Source organism: Limulus polyphemus, unplaced genomic scaffold (assembly GCF_000517525.1).
Source record: "Limulus polyphemus unplaced genomic scaffold, Limulus_polyphemus-2.1.2 Scaffold95, whole genome shotgun sequence".
Classification (NCBI taxonomy): domain Eukaryota; kingdom Metazoa; phylum Arthropoda; class Merostomata; order Xiphosura; family Limulidae; genus Limulus; species Limulus polyphemus.
Window position 1 is genome coordinate 434,555 of NW_013665705.1, and position 21,587 is coordinate 456,141.

At 30.1% G+C, this 21,587-nt stretch overlaps 1 protein-coding gene across 3 annotated transcripts in view; it reads left to right on the forward strand.

The window, feature by feature from the left end:
• Positions 1 to 1,509: 1,509 nt before the first annotated feature.
• LOC106469220 (PX domain-containing protein kinase-like protein) overlaps positions 1,510 to 21,587 on the forward strand; it is a 35,235-nt gene continuing 15,157 nt past the window's right edge. For 2 of the 3 annotated variants that reach the window (XM_022398466.1, XM_022398477.1), the window contains exons 1-10: positions 1,510 to 1,641; positions 5,615 to 5,803; positions 6,725 to 6,821; positions 7,823 to 7,900; positions 9,141 to 9,214; positions 10,940 to 11,014; positions 12,721 to 12,825; positions 15,218 to 15,356; positions 19,103 to 19,227; positions 21,253 to 21,370. In XM_022398466.1, the coding sequence (XP_022254174.1) occupies positions 1,510 to 1,641; positions 5,615 to 5,803; positions 6,725 to 6,821; positions 7,823 to 7,900; positions 9,141 to 9,214; positions 10,940 to 11,014; positions 12,721 to 12,825; positions 15,218 to 15,356; positions 19,103 to 19,227; positions 21,253 to 21,370 (1,132 nt within the window). Of the gene's footprint in view, positions 1,642 to 5,614; positions 5,804 to 6,724; positions 6,822 to 7,822; positions 7,901 to 9,140; positions 9,215 to 10,939; positions 11,015 to 12,720; positions 12,826 to 15,002; positions 15,064 to 15,217; positions 15,357 to 19,102; positions 19,228 to 21,252; positions 21,371 to 21,587 lie in introns of all 3 variants that reach the window. The other variant, XM_022398472.1, reaches the window with a different exon arrangement.

The following is a 21,587-nucleotide window of genomic DNA, read 5'->3' on the forward strand; positions in this document are numbered from 1 at the left end:
TCTTCAAATTTTAGCCAGAGAATAAACCCGTGGACTTACCCAACTGATCATAATTGATGGAACCCACTTTCAGAGAAAGCAACTTTTTATTCAAGGGGATTTGGATTTCTCTGTGGATTTGAGGATTCCGAGAAATGGCCTAACCTTCAATCTGATGGAGAACATGGATGAAAATGCATTTTGTATGTGCAACTATAATTCTCAATCGTTGTTTTAAAGAGTTATTTTTGTAATTTTTCTTAAAGGTGTTCCATTTTATATCTTATAAAAGTAAGGTTTTTCTTTGGTTCATTGTTAAAATTTTTTCGTTAGTGTATGTGTGCTTACATTTCTAATGCTTGCACTACATGTAATTCCTTTGCTAAAGGGTTATTTTTGCATTATATGTAATTTCTTAGTTAAAGGATTTGTTTACGCATTTTAGTATGTACTTTTTGTGACAAAGGGTTTGATTATGTACACTTAATTGATTGTTTAAGGGTTTTAACGACTGTAAGATGTGTTAGTGTTTGGAAGCCAAAAAAGGTTAACATAATTCTTGAACAGCACGAGTTGAAAATTGATTAGTTTCTAAGTTAATTGATTAACGGCTTGGGACAAGCCTAAAGTAAGGAAGATGGGAAACTGAGTAAGAGGAATATACCGTAGGTGTCTTTCTATAGTATTGGTATATATTCTGAATTTATTCTTTGTTCTTAATATGTGGAGGTTTTCACACAACGCATAATCAAGAAAACCGTTACGTTGACCTTATTTCAAGTTACCTTTGTGGCTTTATCGTTTTCAAAGTTAGTAATACCTGTTTCGCCTAAAGAAAACATTGCTTACACTTACTTTGTTTCAGAAAGTCGATAATAGTGTTGGTTGCACAGGTAATATCTAAAGGTTACGACCGCACCTATGTGGAATAATAATGACCAGTCATGTAGTAATGCATGTCGCGATGGGAAAATGCGAAGCTTCTTTGGAGTTAGTAACCTCGCATTTAGTTAGTTTTGACCTAGTCTTCATCGAGTCTTCAACTAGAAAAACATCGTGAAAAAGTGACAGTCCATCGCAAGTAAACAAACAAGCTGCATTTTTCTCTTAGGTATTAATAAATATTGTTTTCATTGTGTATTACACTTTGCGTCAGTCTGTTCATTCTTTAACTTAAACTCAGCCAGTTCAAGTTCACCACTGTTTCATAATTCAATATTTTGAACGAATTTCCTGTTTGGCGGACTTACCTTAGCTCGAAATTTAATACATTGCACTTGAACGTACTGTAATATTGCAAAACTATTAAAGAATTAACAAAATGACAAACCTAACTAATGTTCTTATTCTCAGAGTACGAATTGAAACTGTATAATACATAAAATTGTCATTATTTATTTGTTTTAAATTTTTATAGGTACGAAAATTGAAACATTTTTCAACTCGATTTCCCCCAAAAGTGGATTTCAGCATATTGTTTGTGTGTTTTTACACCAGAATTTATTATTTATCTAGTTATTGCAACGCTAGATGGTACGCAAGAGGGTTAATCTCATTATAATGGCGGTGTTTGAGAGCAGAAAATCTGTAAAGCTTACTATAGACGATACCCAACCGTTATCGTGTGTTATCGAAGCTGCTCAAAATATAAATGGTCATACAGTAAGTTTATCGAATAATATTCGTGAATGTTCTGTATATGTTGGTTTGACGTTTGATAATTTTTTTGGGAGTTGTAATTACAAGTTACAGCGCAGTTTTTAGAAAATAGGATTCAAAGTTCAAGTTCAAGCAGACATTTGTGTATTGAACTTTGAAGTTGTACTTTGTACAACTACATCTTACAATACAAGTACAAGTTGTAATGTCAGCCAGTGGTGTCATATTCGAGTCATACTAATTCCTAGACTATTATTTTTAACCACACTGTTTAGAGTTACAATACAGGACTATACTACACTCTACACTAAATTTCGCTTTTTTTGAATCACGTTAGTTTCAATTTTTCTTTAAATACTGGATGCAAATTAAATTTTATCAGTAATTTATATTTCGTATTTATACAAGTTATTGTTATTCAAATAACATTTCTTGTTTATATCCAAATTTTTTCATTGTGCTTAGAGTTAGACTGACTGATCTATCAGTATCATACAGCAAACACTTTTTTGTTAAATATTTAGTAAAAAATTTTAATACCCTACAATAGTCTAATATGGCAGTGCAACTAAAGTGACTGTTACTGTTTGTGTTAATTAGCAGTTAAACGTATTATAAATAGCAGTTATTATTCATTAATAGGACTTTGGAGCACCCAGCCAGTTGAACTTGCCAAAACGTGGCAAAAGGAACAATTTTAAATAATGAGTTTAATCTTATTTTTTCTTGCAAGTTTTTTATATTAGAAAGTAAAAACATCAGGACTGCACTGCATATAGCAAATTACCTATTAAAAACCACCTGTTTAAGAGAGAATTGTAAAAAAAAAAGATGGTTGTATAAAATTCAGTGCTTATCCTAACAGCTTTTTCTCATTATTGGGCATATTTTGATGACAAGTAGGTTGCTTATTTTAAGAATGCAGCTAACAATAGGGCTGTCGGTAGATTATCTGTTGCCTTAGGCAGAAATTAAAGCTAGAGACACTGAGTATTTGATCCCACAGGCAGCCTCCTATGTTGCTTGTCCTTAATGTCTGGCGTGACTAGACTAGATGGGTGTGGTGAAAAACAATCTGGAAAAAATTACACTTTTCAAACTCACTTTAACATCACTAAGATTAAATAAATGCTTGTTGTTGTTTTTTCTGTCTTTGTAAGTTTTTATTTAAGTTTAATTTTGCATTAGCTATTTCTCTCAATGTCTTTAATTATTTGACACTGTGAACAGAATCTTTTTATTAACTTATTCTGTGATTTTTTTTTTCACTTTCCTAATTTTATAAATAATCCACAAGCCGTACATTAAAAAAGAAATATTTACTAGTAAAACCCATGAATTCATATTGTGGCATGTTTTAACCTTATGTGCACAAGTTGGAATCAGAGTGCACGTGCTACAACTTTTACCAGATTGCTATGCAACATTTATATGTATTTGATCTCAAAGTTGTCAGTTATTCAGTTTACTCTCCATTGCTGATTTAGCAACAGTTCTTGTTAGAGAAGAGTAAATACCAGATACATATATAGGGATACAAAAAAAACTATAGGTTCTAGAGGTTATGCAAACTGTACGATCAACAAAGATATGTTTATCCTTCACTTTAATATCATCATGCACTCTGACTTATTGGAGTCTGAATCAGACTGATGTTGTCAATTCATAGACATATTTTGAGTTCAAATACTTTTGTAATACACCTGATTTGTTGTTTACAACACTTGTACATTTTACTCAAAGCTTGTCACATTTGGTAATAAATTTGCAGTTATGGTCAATATTCCTTCTCCAAAATGGGGCTACTGCAGAGGACCAACCCTGTGGATAGTTGGTTAACCTAATCTAGAATATGTCACATTTGTTTTAAGACTACAAAAAAAGATAAATTATGTAACTAACTAACGGGCCACATGTGGCATTTCTCCCAGGCATTGTCTGCCACCTCAAATTTCAGAGAAGAAAATTTTTTTCTAGCTTTTTGCTCATGCTTTAAACAATCATCTTGAAGATACCAGTCTCCCAATTTTTTAATTTGCATTTCTGGATGTGCAGTTTTATGATTGTTTTTTTTCAACTGGTGTAGTATTAAGATACTTTTGTAAAATGTTTAAACTGAAGAAATAAAAAAAGCAATTAAAAATATTAAAACAGATATAAACAAATGAAGGCTTGAAATTGGGAGTTACCCTGAAATGTGGTTATTATACACAAAGTTTATTTTAAGAATAATTTATACAAAATTTTAAGAAAATGTAAAAATAGTATATTTAAAAAAATCTAATTTCAATCAAGGGAGTTTTACTTTTAGTGAAAAATTGACCTGGGCAAAAAAGAACCAGAAAAATGAACATATAAAACCTCATATATTGCAAAAAGAAATAAACTTTGAAGTCATATTGGTCAAAAGTTCTCATGAAAATAGCTTGATAATGGATTGACTGATATAGGCCTAGTATTACACTTCTCTCTGATAAAAGTTTAGTATTACATTTTCTTTTCAGACTTTTCTAGTTTACGTTGTCAGTATCACACACACTATAATTAATACTAATATCATACAAACTATAAATGTGTAGTGCATTCTAATTAATTGGATAAGTTAATGTTAAGAAGTACTTATCCATATCATAAGAGCAGAATATACAAAATTTATAGTGTTATCCTATTGTTAAAGAAATATTAGTAGCAATTTGTTTTCCGTTCAGGTGAAACAAAAGCCAAAGAAGATGTAAAAATTGTTTTAAAATACTTTTTAGGTGACATGATATAGGCCATATTTAGGGTGACTAAATGACCTAGTTTTTCCAGGACAGTGTCCTGAGAAAAGTTACCGCAACATACACAAATTTTCTGTTTTTTTTATAAAGACATCAAACTGTCAGTCGCATTAAATCATGAATGTAATATATAAGCCTACGTGACTTGCTCATTGTTGTAACATGTGGTCTTCTGGTGCTAAACTCTCTTGAAAGTTCTATTTCTGTGTGATGATAAACCCAGGTTTGTGCAGGTCTAAATGTGGAGACAGTTAAGACAGCACTCTTCATCAAAATGTACATTGCACAGTCATGTACTGAATTCTATGACTATTTAATGAAAAAACAGAACTTCTACATTCCATTAATTCTGACATAAATATGTCGTTCTAGCATGGCCAGGTGATTAGGGAACTTGACTCACAATCTGTGAGTCTTAGGTTTGGATCTCTGTCCCACTAAACATGCTCGCCCTTTTCAATCATGAGGGCATTATTATATGATGAGAAATCCCACTATTCGTTGGTAAAAGAGTAGCCTAAAAGTTGGCAGTGGGTGGTGATGACTAGCTGCTTTCATTGCTAGTGACTAGTCTCTCACTGCTAAATTAAGACGGCTAGTACAGATAGCCCTTGTGTAGCTTTGCACAAAATTCAAAACAAAACAAACCAAAAATATGTCTTAAAAAGTTTCTAAGTAATGCTGAAACTTAAAAGTAGTATGTTTGAAAGTGTCATGGATTCTCCAATAAATCCAGGTATGAAGTAGCCTATTTTAAGATGAATTAGATAAGATTTCTTGGATGAATAATTGGACTATTTTGCTTATTTATATTGTATCTTTCACCAAAAAAGTAAATTAAAGTTATTGCAAAAACAGTGCCAACATTAATATATGTGGAAATATTATGGAACAGTTTAATAAATTTAAAGTATGTTAAGGTTAAATTATTTCAAATTTATAATAACCATTTTGAAATAAGAGGCAAGGGCTGGATTGGCATAGTTCTTGCCATATTCACCTTAACATTATTAGTCACAAAATAAGTTATCTGTCAGTTGGCTTTGACAGCATATGTAAAACATGACAAAATAAGTACAGTGACTAGTATTTTTTTATTAAGTTTAAACTGTATAATTTGTGCGGTTTAAAATATTGTATGGAAAATCGATTCAGATGTTTTTCCTTCTGTACAATACCCAATACATTTCTTTAAGGCTTATATTCTGAGGGTTCAGAGAGGCCATATGGTGAAGAATTCCTGGCATATTTCACGTCGGTATAGTGATTTTGATGCTCTGAATACCTGCCTCCAACCTGCTGGCATTGATGTTATATTACCACCTAAAAAAGTTTTTGGTAACATGGGAAGAGAATTCATAGCAGAGCGACAACAAGGATTGCAAGTAAGATTTCTGTACTTATTATCCATGCTTTTTGTAATAATCACTACAATCTAACAAAAAATATTTGATAGAGAAATTCAATTTTGATGAAATATTTTTCTTTTGCTTTGCAGTTATTTAAATATATTTGTTGTTCAACTGGATAAAATATCTAAAAATACATTGTTTAATGACCGAATCAAAATAATATTTGCTTTTAAAATCAAATCCTTTAGGTAGCGAGCAGAACTTTCCAGAACCTGGTGAAACTTTGTGAATAAAATAAACAAAAGTTTTACTATGTAAAACCAATAAAAAGGTGTAGGAATTTTAAAAACATAATTCTTTCTAATATTTAATCTGTGGAACTTTCCATTGTTTTGCTGTTATTGATATATATGTGTGTGTGTGTGTGTATGTATTTAAAGATATTGGGAAGTTTTATAATATAGTTTTAACTTATAGCATTGAGTATAGTATTATATTTAAAATATATAAGTTTGAGATACTGACGACTTTTAGTAACCTTATGTTATTATTAATAATGTGTATAAAATATTATGATCTATCTGATTATCTGGATATATTCAATACAAATTAAACACTTTTCATTCCTGCCAATTATGTATATAATGTTGATTATAGTATATGTATTTTGTTATATTGTTTTGTGTATGATAAATGTGTAATGAATCTGTAATGGTCTTACCTGTTGATTCTGTATGTGAGTAAATAATAATGAGCATTTAATTCTATTTTGCAAAAATGACATTGGATTTTCGTTTTACACGTAAGCAGGCTAATAGTTACTTTTGTTTTTTAATCATATATATATGTAAGTGTACTTAGGGAAATTATACAAAAAATCTATATAAGTATGGATTTATGTGTGTGTTTCCAGTCAAGCAGTTTTAGTAACTTAAAAGCATTACCTTTTCATAGGCTTACATCAATGCTGTTCTAGCACATCCAATGTTGGCAAATTCCTTGCATGTGAAACGTTTTCTTGATCCAGACAAATATTCCAGTAATTTTATTGGTATGTAAATAGAATATGTCCTTTTGTATAATGTAATGATTCAAAGTATGTAAAACACTGCTCTGACTAAGCATTTTTAACCTATGACTCTCAGATCACACTAGTATTATGAGACAGTTGCTCTACTAGGACCAAAGCAAGCGACCCACCACCCAGATAAGAAAATGAAATTATTGTATTTTGCCTAAATTAAACTTGGATGAACTTTTATTTGTTTTCTCAGAATTATACCACTGCATTTTTAAAGTTGAAAGTTGTAAGATTAACCATATTTAATTTGCTCTCAGAAAATTATGATCATATTCTTTAATGATAATTAATAACATTCCATTTTTTCTATCAGTTTAGTTTTTCTTTCTCTAAGCCAGTTTTGATCTAAATGTACTTCTCTGTTCATCCCGGTCAGTGGTAAATATTCTTCTGAATAAATGTCCAATAAATACAAAAATAATTTTGAAAACATCGGAAGAATTTTAGGTTATGTAAAAGGAGGAAAAGCCAAAAATTGGATAGCAAAAGGAGGAGAAAAAGATGAAAGAAAAACAAAAGGAGGAGAAAAATTAAGAAAATGGGAAATAGGAAAATAAGGAAAAGGAAACTATATATATTAACTATTGGATTTTGTTCCTGTAGCCATGGCACTGTGATGTTGTCAAGCAGTCAGACACAATGAATAATTAGAGAAGAATTTTAATAGTCTTGATTGAGAATATAGGGAAAAAAAACAATTTTTTAAGAAGACTTAATCATTGATCCAGTTTAATAATTGAAGAAATATAATTCAGATAATCACTATTAGAATATTTTTGTTTGTAGATAGTTTTTGAGTGTTATATTATTATAGCATAGTGAAAATAATTGCAAGATAACAAAAATGGAAAGTTGATTAAGAGTCCATGATGAAGAAATAACACATAGATGTTGCTTATGTTATGATTACAGTTTTTTACAGATTTTATAAAGAAAGTGCTTTACAACTTTAATAAATTTCTTCTTTACAGAGATAGCTCTTCAACATGTCTCCATGATATTTCGTTCAGAGTGTCGGTGGGAAGTAGTCGAACCTCTTCCTGACATGGGCAAGTGTTGCTTGATATATATAGTTTTTCAAAACATCATAGGTTCAATTTTATCTACTATCAAAATGTTTTTATGTGTGATTAAGCTACATAAGCCTTTAAAAAACAAATCCTTATTTGAAAACAAGATGAAAACAACTAAGTAGGTAAGTAAGTACTCCCTTTTGTTTTGGTAAACAAAAGCTACTGTTTTTTAAAATTTAAAAGTGAGTACCCTATTGGCTCGATTATAAGGCAATTTTTTAAAATTAATAATTAGCCTGTAAAATTCATAGTCACCTTATAATAGCAGCCGACCACAGGCTCTTTCACCCTACTCTAGCCTATTGCATTCCTGAATTTCCAGATAACATCTGTCTACACATGCACGCTTGATGTTCACTCAAGATCATCGCTAATTCATGCAACTAATCCACCTGCAAGCTGTTCAGTTATATAGTATTGATTTTGAGAACCTAAAAAGGACGTTACGACACCCAATTTTTTTTCTTTCCCATGATTTCTGAAAATGGAAGATTGCTTTATATTCGATATTGCCCTATACTCAGGCCAATATGGTAATTTTTTAATCGTTGGCACTTAACCAACTGCTAGCCAAATGTGTAAAAATAAATATTAATCACTAATTATTGTATGTTATTTACTTCTTTCTTCTTAAAAAAATTTGAGTACTTTATCAAGATGAAAAAATATGTTAATAACTTGGCTAAAGAAAGGAAGGTTGGTCAAACTTTAGTAAGGCAAAAAAAAACTATATTTGAGATCAATTTGTCCAACATCCTATTACAGCTTAAGTGTTGTTATTATCAAGTTTGATGCATTTCTTACTTACATATTTATAATAGATCAGTCAATTTTTTTCAATTTCACTCGTATATATATATATATGGGATGTTTAATTATCCTGCTTAATCTGGAGAGAGAGAAAAAAAAATAGGTTGGATTTTTCATGCTCCTCCTTTTTTTGTACAGAAATTTGAATGTCATCTTCCAGCAGCCGATCAAGTTATCTAAATGTCATAGTGATGTAATTATCCTTTTTGAATAACAGATTAAATTACTAAATCTTCGAATGTAAAATATGCAAATTAAAATATATTTTAATTAAGTAATATACGTGTACTATTTTAAAGTAAGATAACAATAATGGATAATATTTATATTTTAAGCATTATAGAATTTGTTTTGTTATATAACAAGTAAGGAAAGTTTTGTCTTGTTACTTTAATTTACCATGCAGGCTGGAGGATAAGAAAACAATATTTTTTGATCAAGCCAAAAGGAGAAACTAAAGAAAGGCAGGTTCTTTCATGGGTATGTAACAGTAGAAAGATAATATTAGATATATATTTTTTTACACTTATATGACTGGGTTACAACTGGAGCAACATCTGCTGTATATTACATTAGATCATTTACAATGCTATTCATTTGTGTCATTGATATTATGATTTTTTTTAGTATTATTAATTTAATGTTTTTAAAATGTTTGGGAATATGCAACAGTGCTTTATTATTACAGGGATCGAAATATAACATTCCCGCATTCCTGAGGAATTTAATCTTTTTAGTTGGCTTTCCCAGTTGGGAATGTACGGTCCATCCATATTCCTTTAGTTATGACCAATGAAAGGGAACATATTGCATTGATTAAATAAAAAAGCAATTCATGAGTAAATGCAGATTTACATGAGGGAATGTAATCTTCCTGATAGCCTTCCCTCGAGTGAATGTAATTATATTTCATTATTCCTATCCTGGTATTATTTGTTAAATTTTCAATGTTGAATACTTTACTTATATAATTAATTCTTTCAATATATGCTGTACAAAATAACAACCTGCCAACATATATTTATAACTATATATGCACATACATAGCCCTGTTCTCACATGAACTTTAACTGTTAGATGTGTAACATATTACCATGAATAACTTTCAGTGATAGTTCATGTGAAATGTGCAGTTTAGTACTGCTGTTAGCAATAATCGAATACAGTACTGAATAAACCTTTAGCAAATTCTGAAATATGTAATAATGATTTATAAACGTATTAGTTTATTAAAGCTATCTTGTTATTGTAGAAGCTCAAAAATAAAAATCACAGGGTGTTTAAACTTGATAGCTGTTAATTTTATTTTGTTAATGTAAGTTTGTTAATTTTATCTTGGTAACATAAGTGCTTATGAAATAAGGATCACAGGTTGCTTTAAAATATGAGTTTGTTAAATTTATCTTATTATTGTAGAAGCTTACAAAATGAAGATTTGAGTTGTTTAAAATAATTTCAGTAATGTAAATGAGCTTCAGGGGGCTAGCATTATGTACATACAACTTTACAAGTGTAGGCTGTGATTATATTAAATCTTGTAGTTAAACAAGTGTCCTAATTTTGAAATAATGACAAAGTGAACCTGTGAAATAACTTATTTATCATCTTATATTTGCTCAGAGTTCCAATGAAAATTGGGAGCAATTTTTTTTTTGTGCTCTTTACCATAAGCTGATACAATTATACGTTTTTGTAAGTGACAGTTAATGTTTAAAAATAGTAAAATCTTATAGGCCAAAAGCTTTGAAAGATGAGAATTCTATATTACCTCATGATTAGCAAGCCCTTGAAACAGAAGCCAGTTAGTTGGGCAATTAGCCTTGCAATTTTCTAAAAAGTATTAGTGTATTAAACTTTTTTATTCCATGAAATGTGGATCTACATTAGTTATGAAGCATTATAGTGAAAATAACACCTTGAATTTAAATAGAAATCATGTCAGTAAAGAGTCTATTATCAAAATACTTTCTAGGTTGACTTGTTGAAACAATTGTATGAATCAGTACATGTAATAATATAGCACAATGTTGACTTTTTCTTAATAGCTTTGTATTAACTCATTTAAAAGAAGTCAATTCTTGCTAAAATAATATATACAATCATGCTAATAATTTTGAAAGTTTTCTTAACCCCCCCCCCCCAAAAAAAAATTGTAACAGTTAAATCAATGATAATAATCTTAACAAATATCTTTGTTTTTATTAGGTTCCACTAGGTCCAGATCATTACCTTGTAGATAAGGATTTGCAGTCAGCTATAAAACTTTTAGTTGGTTTACAGGTAAAAATTATTATTTTTTATCCAAGTTTTACTGCTCATGTCTTGCAGAAGTACAGTCACTCAATAATTTTTTGAAGAACTGTCAAAGAATGTGGTGTTTCAACTTCCAATGCATAAGTTGGTGCATACACCTGCCTGAAAAGCTACTTCTAATGTTTTTAAATACCTCATTCATTTATGAAAGTATCTCAATAAAAATGAGAAACCAAAGAGTAGAGAGGCTAAGCTTTCTTCTGGTCAACTGTTTTTGAAATTGTACTTACAAAGGGGTGAAATTGAAATTCATATAAAAAGCATTAATTGACTTTACTATTAAAGTGTGTTAACTAGTTTAGAGTTAGTACAAAATGTTTACTAGGTTTTGATAGGGCAGTATTAAATCTTGTAATATGACATAAGGAAAACTTAATATCTTGTTTCAAAACAATTTTATGCTCATCAAAAGTTTGAAATAGGAATTTATTATTATACAATTTTTATAATTTGTATATGAACACTTTATTTATATGTCCTAGCTTTAGTAACATACTCCCCAAAAGCAGAAAATTTTGTGGTAGCTCTAAGTAAAGTAACATACTCTAATGAACAGTTAGATTAGTTAATGCTTTTTACACTAATTTGAATTTATATTTTACTACTTATTTAGCACTAGATTTCAAAACTGGTTAGATCAGAGGAATTGTTAGTCTCCATTCTATCCGGTACCCCATTTTTATTGAGACAACTTTATAAATGAATGATTTATTTCAAAAGGATTGCAAGTAGCTATCCAGGTGGGTGTATCTGTTACCTTAAGGAAAATGATAATCCAAATCTACACAATCTTTTGATTAACATGTTCCAATACTAAAAACATTTAGAAGGTTTAGGATAAATTGATTTTTTTCATTTTTAAATTAACTTTTTGAATTGAAAAAAGTATATGTTAACAGGAAACATGGTGTATAATAAAGATAAGCTTCATTGTTATCAAGTTGAACCTGTAGATACTTCAAGTAAATTAAAGATTGAAAATTCGGAAATACATTCAGGGTTAGTTTAAAATATTCAAAAAACTCTAGTGCAGTTAATTTTAGAAAATGAAAGGATGAAACATAATGAAATGTGCTAGTAGATTTGGACTGACCAAATATACTTGAACATAGAACCTCTGGTTTTTAACTATTGTTATGACAGCAGAAGTCACGTGACGCTAGTAACACGTCATGATATTCTTGAAGGTTCTTGAATGCTCGAGTGTTTACTAGATGTGCGGTATTCTTGTATATAAGACAGCCAAGAAGTGACAGCAACAATGGAATTGAATTGCAGACAGAGATAGAGACGGACAATTGAGTCAAGCGCATGAATCGTTCGTTGTGAATTATAGCGTTTTTATAAGGTATAGCGTGACTGTGGAAATTAAGTGTATGGCAAAGTTGTATTAAGAAAGAGTAAACTAGTTTTATTTAAGAAAGGACTTGTATCGCTAAAGTTTCTTCGGAAATAATTTTTACGGAAAATTAACAAACGAACAGAGCCGTAACACTATTTTTGACAAATTGGGTGACCAGAAGTATGTAGAAATGTACTTAAACAGGTAAAGAAGAAACAACCAAACTTTTACTAATTGTGTTTTTTTGTTTTTCACAAAAAATTTGCATAAAAGTAAGTTTGTTTGTCACTAGGTTATAGTGTGAAGTTACCTTCAAATTTTTTTGTTCTAGCATCCATATATTTATCCATTAACATTTGCAACAGTCAGAGAAAGTGGATGTTCAGTTATTAGAAACTTAGAAGAGGATGGAACACTAAGGGATCTCATGTATAAGGTAAGCAGAAAATTTCTGGTAGACATTTGTTTCATTATTAAAATTCTTTACAAAGATATTCGGCATATGGTAGAAGTAGTAATAATTACCTACGTACCTTCAGATACTTGTGTTTACACATTTATATGTAGAAATCCACCTTATAAGTCACATTTTAATATTGTTTTTCTACTTTATGTACAGTTAATTGCATTCTTATTTTGTAACTACTAAAGTTATCTAAAACTATAAATATATGCACAAGTGTCATGTTGTACTAAAGTCAGATTGAAAGGTTTTCTTTTATTCTGCTGATGGTTACATTTATTAATTTTTAAAGTCTCGTGAATTATCATTTCTTCATGAATTTTCAGGGTTTAAGTCCCCCTAAGATGTCTAGCTGGGAAACCGTTTTTATTTTTTTAGCTTAAAGGTTCCTGTTTCAGTCATGTTTTGATTATTGTATCTGACCATGGTATAGTGAATTACTATTATGTGAGTTTCTTGATATTTTAAATTAATTATTTACCACCTTAGCAGATTTAGGCTTTCTTAGGTTACTTCACAAGTTAGAACAAACACTTACAAAAAGTCAAGTCTGTATGAGTCTGAATAAAAATTAGGCCAATTTGTTATAATTGTGATACTGTTAGCCCAACATCAGCTTACAGTACCTAATGAAAATTTACTGAATGTATCAAAAATAAATATGTCATTAAAATGAGATATAATTAATGTTTATTAAATGACATTCCTTGATTTTGAAAAAAAGAATTGTTTTATAAATGAAGTTGCAAGTAGAGCTGAATACCATGAAACAAAAGGAAATTCACATATTTCTACAGGGAATTTTTTAGAAAACCCTGGAAGAGATTAAAAAAATACCAGATGTTGACAGTGAATAAATGAATCATGAATTAGTAACAAAATCTTGTTAATTTCCTGTAGTAAAGCTTGGATTGAAGCAGATAGTGCTAAGTTCTTGCATCAGTAGTGAAGCTTGGATTGAAAACTTGCTAAGTTTCTGCACTCGGTAGTAAACTTGGAGTGCAAAATCTAATACTGTAAATATAATAAAAAGGTGAAAGAAATCTTGGTATAAGTTTTGTTTTAGATATTTTTACAACAACAAAAAAATTCTCTTCATAAAGAGATTGTTTCAAGGTTAGCTGCCTTCTTTAATGAAGACTTGCTGATTTTTAAGGTGTGTTAGAATCAGCCAAATAAAGTGTCATCATCCATATAGGAATAATTATTATTTTATACAACTTTAAGTCAAGTTATTTAGTAACCATTTGGGTAGATGGCTTTCTAATAACTTTTTTAGCATAACAATGAAGAAGTTAAAAATCTCTCTCTCTCTTTTTTTCACAATGTAGATCACGTGCAGCATCTTTTTGTGTCTATTGCATAGTAACCGACTCCTTCCTCTCTTTCAGAAAATCATCTGTGTAAATTAAGAAACTGGTTTCTGGGCATAAGTCATTCTACTTTGTGAAATATTCTTAATGTACATCAGTTATACATAGAGTTACATCAAGCTTTCACTCCTTTTCAGGATGAACTGTTTATAGAATCATGCTAAGAGCTATCTATCTTATCCATGTAATATGAAGTATGAAAAATATGAGTAAATATAGATTTTGTCATTATTGAGGTGTTTTTTTTTATTAATGTGTCAATTTTAACTGTTGGTAAGTTATTGTCTATGTTCATCTTGTTTGTTCTTTGGAAATTATATTTCATAATCATATTTAATTCTTGGGTTAAGTCCTGAATGAAGTTTATGATTATTGAGTGAATAAAGTCTGTTGTTATGGTGGTTCCACAAGAAATTTAGCCTCAGCCATCTTATGACATCTTGATATCTATCAGTTGTCTGTTTAATAAGGTATGAAAACAATAAATCATTTGTTATCCTCATGAGCATTTACTCTGATGTTTGGTTTTTGTTTTCATTAACTCTAAATGTAAGAAAGAAACCAAGGAATAAGTTCTTCCATGCAGCTGATTGAATCTGTGACATAAATTTTAAAAGTATGTGCATTGTTAGGCTTACCTATTCTTGTGTAATGTACATGTATGTGAAATATTCATAATTTGAATTATCTTAGGCCTAATTTTGTGTTAGTTAAACAACAGCAAGATAGTTTTTAATCTTTTTAAATCTCATGAATATTATTTGTCTTTCTTTTTAGAGTAAGCCCAAAAACTCGTTCATAAAGAAATATATTAATCCAAAGATAGTCATCCCTGTTCCTCAGCACTTGATCAAAAAGTTTGTGTAATGTATATGTATGTGAAATATTCATAATTTGAATTATCTTAGGTCTAATTTTGTGTTAGTTAAACAACAGCAAGATAGTTTTTAATCTTTTTAAATCTCATGAATATTATTTGTCTTTCTTTTTAGAGTAAGCCCAAAAACTCGTTCATAAAGAAATATATTAATCCAAAGATAGTCATCCCTGTTCCTCAACACTTGATCAAAAAGTTTGGTCGACAGATTCTTGTTGCGTTAAAGTTCCTACAAGATAAAGGACTATTTCATGGTAAAAATAGAAAACATTTTAAAGATTTCACTTCTTTTTTCTTTGTTTTAAGTAGCTGTTATGTGATGATGTTAATTAAATATTTTCTTCTTTAACTCAGTATATCAAGAAGCTTGTTTTATCCTGTGCTGCCTGAAACAGCAATTTAACACATTTATAACCCTTAGGTGTTTTACCAAAAGTAATACATCGTGCAAGTAATTCTTGGGTTGTAAAGAGATACAGAAAATACCTTTTTCCAATGATATAAATAACTTTTCATAACCTAAAGATTTTCACTTTGTGCATCCTTTATGAAATAAAAGAAACATTTTTTTGACAATATTTGTAATAGTTAGACGTATGCATTAAACTAATAGACTAAATTTTTGTCTGTCTCTGAAAATTAACATCTACTTAATAACAATGATTTCTTAAAATTTCTCTCTTAATAAATATTTAAGTAAATCAAAATTCAGGATAATATTAACCACTGTTCTTTAATAGATTGTTCAAGGAGAGTATTCATGACGAAACTTAGTTGAATGGATGGCAACTGCCTTTTGTAGAAACACAAATGTAGAGGATGACATTTTGAAAGTCTTCCGTGAAGATGAAAGGTAGAAGACTTTCGAAATGTTGTCATGATATAAAAGACTGTTTAGGTATTGTAATTTATTTATTTTGTGAGTGAATATTTCATGATTGTTTAATTTTTTTCATAACGAGAATTAAAAGAAATTATTTTAAAGTAAACGTTATGACAAGTTTAGTTATGTAACTCAATAAGAATCGTACATTGTGTTAAATAATTCATTGGTGTTGAGGCTATTGAACATTGCAAGAAATTTATTGATGTCGAGGATATAGAGATTTCTAGAAGTCAATGAGACGATTAAGTGAAAAAAAATATATATGTAGTGTGGGACGAGCGGGAATAGCTGACAGACAGAACAGATGAGAAAGTAAAATCACAGGAAGTAGAAGTTCGGCCAAAGAAAGTTAAACTTACTGTTAACTGCAGTAGGAGTGAAAGGCCTAATGATTAATATGTTAGAGTAAAAATAACAGTTCTAAAAGAGATAATAAGTATAGTTTATTCCATCAAAGCAAGTTCTAAAGTAATTGTACCAACCTGAGTGCACTTCGACAAAAGGAACAGAAGATATCTGAAGTACGATAACCAGACGATTACTGGAAGAGCAGTATATGACTGTGGTAAACGTGCTATAATTGTAAGTGAATTATACATGGAATACTAGTGTTATAGAAATAGAGAAAAGTAGTTCAGCTTGTCAACTGAAATTCTAAAGCAGTTGAATAGGCCTAAGAGGACTTTTGAGAAGAAAAAGAGAACTATGTAGTGTTTAAGATATGCCCATGATCTTTATAGTGTAAACAATTAGTTGTACATACGTTTAACTAGTTTTATATATATACACATACACATGATATTTTGAAAACAAGTGGAGTGCATGCTGTTTACTTATTTTTGAATTTATCATCACCAAGTCACAGACACCTACCGTAGAAGAATCCTTCGCCCAACACCCATATTATTCAACCTACTTACTAAATACTACTATATATAATATTAAGAAGAATAAGCTTATTATTTTGACAAACGTCGTCCTCTACACTTGTGTTTCTGTAACAGGCAGTTGCCATCCATTCAGCTAAGTTTCATCTATATTTACCTCTAATTTCTAACTATAGCCAGATGTGTAAAAATATGAATTACTTAAGACTTTCAAGCACAATAACTGATTTAATACATATGATATTAAGCTTTTTTGTGTGGCAATCACTAGTTGTCAACATCTTACTCTGTGTGGTGGTAGTGTTTGTCACCATCTTACTTTGTGTAATCATCTTATTGTGGTGGTAGTGTTTTTCACCATCTTACTCTTTGTGATGGTAGTGTTTGTCACTATCTTACTTTGTGTAATCATCTTATTGTGGTGGTAGTGTTTTTCACTATCTTACTCTGTGTAATCATCTTATTGTGGTGGTAGTGTTTTTCACTATCTTACTCTGTGTAATCATCTTATTGTGGTGGTAGTGTTTTTCACCATCTTACTCTTTGTGATGGTAATGTTTGTCATCATCTTGCTTTTTGTGATAATCCTGTTATGTATGGTGGTCAGTAGTTATCTCTGTCTTGGTATTAATGGTTCTTAGTTGTTATCATCTTGCTCTGTGTGATCATCATCCTATTATGTATGGTGGTCAGTAGTTATCTCTGTCTTGGTATTAATGGTTCTTAGTTGTTATCATCTTGCTCTGTGTTATCATCATCCTATTATGTATGGTGGTCAGTAGTTATCTCTGTCTTGGTATTAATGGTTATTAGTTGTTATCATCTTGCTCTGTGTGATCATCATCCTATTATGTATGGTGGTCAGTAGTTATCTCTGACTTGGTAGTAATGGTTATTAGTTATCATCTTGTTCTGTGTGATCATCATCCTATTATGTATGGTGGTCAGTACTTATCTCCATCTTGGTATTTATGATTATTAATTGTCACCTTGCTCTGTATATGTTTAGTGGTGGATATAAGATTCCAGAGGGTCAGGACCCTCTTTCTCCAGAGCAACAACAACAAAGGAAAGAAGTATATGAACCTTGTTATTCAGTTCATGAAGCTTTAAAATATTCTATATCATTAATGAAAATTAAAATGTTATATTCCCTGTTATTATTAATATTATTTTTAGAACAATGATATACTTATCTTCTTATTAACATATTGAGGAATTAAACATATCATTATAACTATATATATATATATATATATGAGTATGTTAATATTCTGGTCCAAGAGTTGGATCACTCCATGTCTAAACACCTGTATCTGCTTCTGATGGTGATTAGTTGTTGCTACTAACTTAATATTTATGATTAGTAGTTGTTACTGTGTGGTGGTCAATAATTGGCATCATATTGTTATCTGTGGTAGTCGGTTGTCATCACCTTACTCTGTGTGATACTCTGTAATTGGAGTTGATTGTTAATACACACCCACACACATATATGTATGTATGTGTGTGTGTGTGTGTGAAAGCCAATCTATCTATCAATTTACCACTTCTTACTGAGTTATACCAGTTACAGGGAATTACACCTCTCATCAGTAACCCTGGGCAATGGCAAATTGAAAATAAAAACGAAATTTGGTTTTTTACAAGACCATAACATGTAGTTTGAGACTAGACATAGATTTAACAAAGTAAAACAGGATGAGTGAGGATAAATATTCATTTGACATCAATGTTCTTCTCTTTTCTTCAGTTTGTTTGTATTTTTGTTGATAAACATAATAATATAAAATGTTAATTGTGGTAAAGAAATAATAATTTGATCTAAGTAAAGGTTTTTTCTTCATTATTTGTAAAAAATCCTTACATGATAGAAAAAATTAATATTGTTTTCAAAATCTGTGTAGCTGAATTATGAAAAATTCATTATTAAAACCAAAGCAACTTTTATGAAATTTAAATTCACAGGTCTGTGTAATTAATATGGCTTATGTTGTATTTTTATTTAACTTCTCCCTCTACAATTTTCTTAAAGCAGAATATGTTTTTTAAGAAATTTTATGATTTTTATTTTTAGAAACAATGAGATTATATCTCTGCATGTATTTATGTTGGAAATATTTGATGTAGATCTAATATTATCATTCGTGAATAGAGATGTTGAAAATATATATTTATATCTGTATATATATATATATATATTTTTTACTTCTTTATGAATACATAGGCCACCTACATTCTGGAAATATCATCATCAAGAAAGAAACGTGCAGGTTATTAGAAGTAGAAAATCAATTACTAGGTTTACCAGCCTACTTACGGCCAAAATTTGTACAGCTACGAAAAGTTCAGGTTCGACTAAAATGTTTTTATAACAAATAGCTGTCTTATATTTCTAACACATAATACAAGTAGCTTGTTTTCATTTCATACACCAAGTTAGTTTTGTGTTTTAAAATTTAGTGTTCTTCTTGTACAACTGTATTATTTTGATTGTTCATTTAGTAAATAAACAACTATCCCTGTTCCCAGGTTGGTTAACTGTGTGGACTTACATCACTAAAATACAGGATTGATTCCACACCATGGACAGAACACAGATAATCCATTGTCTAGCTGAGAGGGCCCAGCATAATCAGGTGGTTAGGGCACTTGACTCGCAATCTGAGTGTCGCAGGTTCGAATCCCCGTCCCACCAAACATGCTCACCCTTTCAGCTGTTGGGGCATTATAAAGTGATGGTCAATCCCACTATTCATTTTTAAAAGAGTAGCCCAAGAGTGGTGGTGGGTGATGATGACTAGCTGCCCTTCCTCTAGTCTTTTACTGCTAAATTAGGGATAGCTAATGCACATATCCTTCGTGTAGCTTTGCGTGAAAACCAAACCAAATACACTGAGAGAAACAAATACCCCTGAAACATTGAAAAAAAAAATAAACTAGAGGGGGGTTCATTGTTTGTGGGGCTGAAAAATAAATGGGGTAAGCTCAAAATTAATAATGTATAAGTACATATTTTTGCAACCCAAGACATCAAGTAATATTAATTAAAGATTTTACTCTACTTAGTGTGTATATATCTGAGTTTAGCAACCAAGATGAAAATATTTATATGGGATTCTATCCTCAACAAAAATAAACATATTAGACTGAAACTACTTGAAAACAAAAACTACTGTTTTTTTATAATTCATTAAACATAGTTAAGAGCATGATTAAACCAAAACTACCAGATAAAGATGAGAAGGAATCATAGGTGTTTTATTATTCCTGACATCCCGTAAGCAAGCATACAGGGTAGCATAATTTCAGCATTTCTTCTACAAATCTGAATACGGGGATATAGTTATCATTAATTTTGCAGTTTTATTTCTAATTCTACAAAAAAAAACTATGAAATTATTTGAACTAAAATAATTTGTACATGTACTTTTTATATCAAATTATTTTTAACTTTGTCAATTATAAATGTTAACAAGGCTTACTACAAAAATATTTGTTGCTAAATTTACTGTTTTATCTCGATATTAGTTGAGCTGGCTTTTTAACGAGTTATTTTATAACAGGGCACAATGTTGATATTTTATGGGTTAAGAAAATACTGATTGTATCTGATTTGATACTGGTTAAAAATACTGCTCGAAGTTATGGCTTAAATCCTGCTCATTCTTACTGTACAATTAAGTTTTTCAAACAATGTGTAGTTAGTTTTCTGCAATCTGTAAGTAAACAATGTGATTGAATAAAGGCATTTCATGCTTTCCAGAAAAGGTTGGATTAAAAAAAAAAAGTTGTGAAATATTCTGTTGGATGGGTGTTTTTTGGATTATTTTTTAAAAATAATGCCAAGTAAGTCAATGTAATGATAATAAAGTAATTTATTTCTTCAGTTATGCCTATTCAGCAACTGTCACTTATAGGCCTAACTTTTTAAACTGTGCAGTTAAACGTAGGCTTAACTTCAAATACTATGTTTTAATATAAACTGCAATCATACACCTGACTTAATTAGCTTTGATCGATAAACAAATGCCATATCCCGCCAAGTAACTGAATAGCAGAATAAATGCACTAACTCTGACTGGCACTTAACTATTCAGTCATGACTGACTACTCATATATATATAGTGCTTTTATTTCTACACAGCCCAAGAAGTTTCATGGTTCTTATCTTTCATGAACTTTCTAGATCATGTATTTATTATAAAGTTGAGTTCCCTCTAGGAAACATCTAAATTGAGACATTGAAAATGTAGCTTACAACAACAGCAAATCTTTCAAGAAGTCTTAAGTATATTTTAACCTCATTTATTAGATTTTGTTTTTAAAACATTGAAAATGCAGCTCACAACCTTTTTAACTAGTCTAATATTTCAGACGCTGCAAAATGTGGATGTTTATTCCTTTGGTCACCTGATGTACGAGATGATTTTCGGATCTCCATGCCTCACACCCACCTGTAACTCTTTTCCTCAGGAGTGTTCTGTGGAGTTAAGTATGTAGAATTAAAAAATTTTCAAAACCCTCTTTATATTAAATAGTAGTTTTATACATATATATATACTAGCTGAGTTACCCGGCATTGCACGGTGAAAATTTAGATTTAAAATGTATAGTTCAGTATTTTTTTCAGCAAATTAGTCAGTAAGTAGACAAAAGCTGTGATCCGAGAAATAGAAAAGCATTTAATCAAACAAAGCTTTATTTGAAAT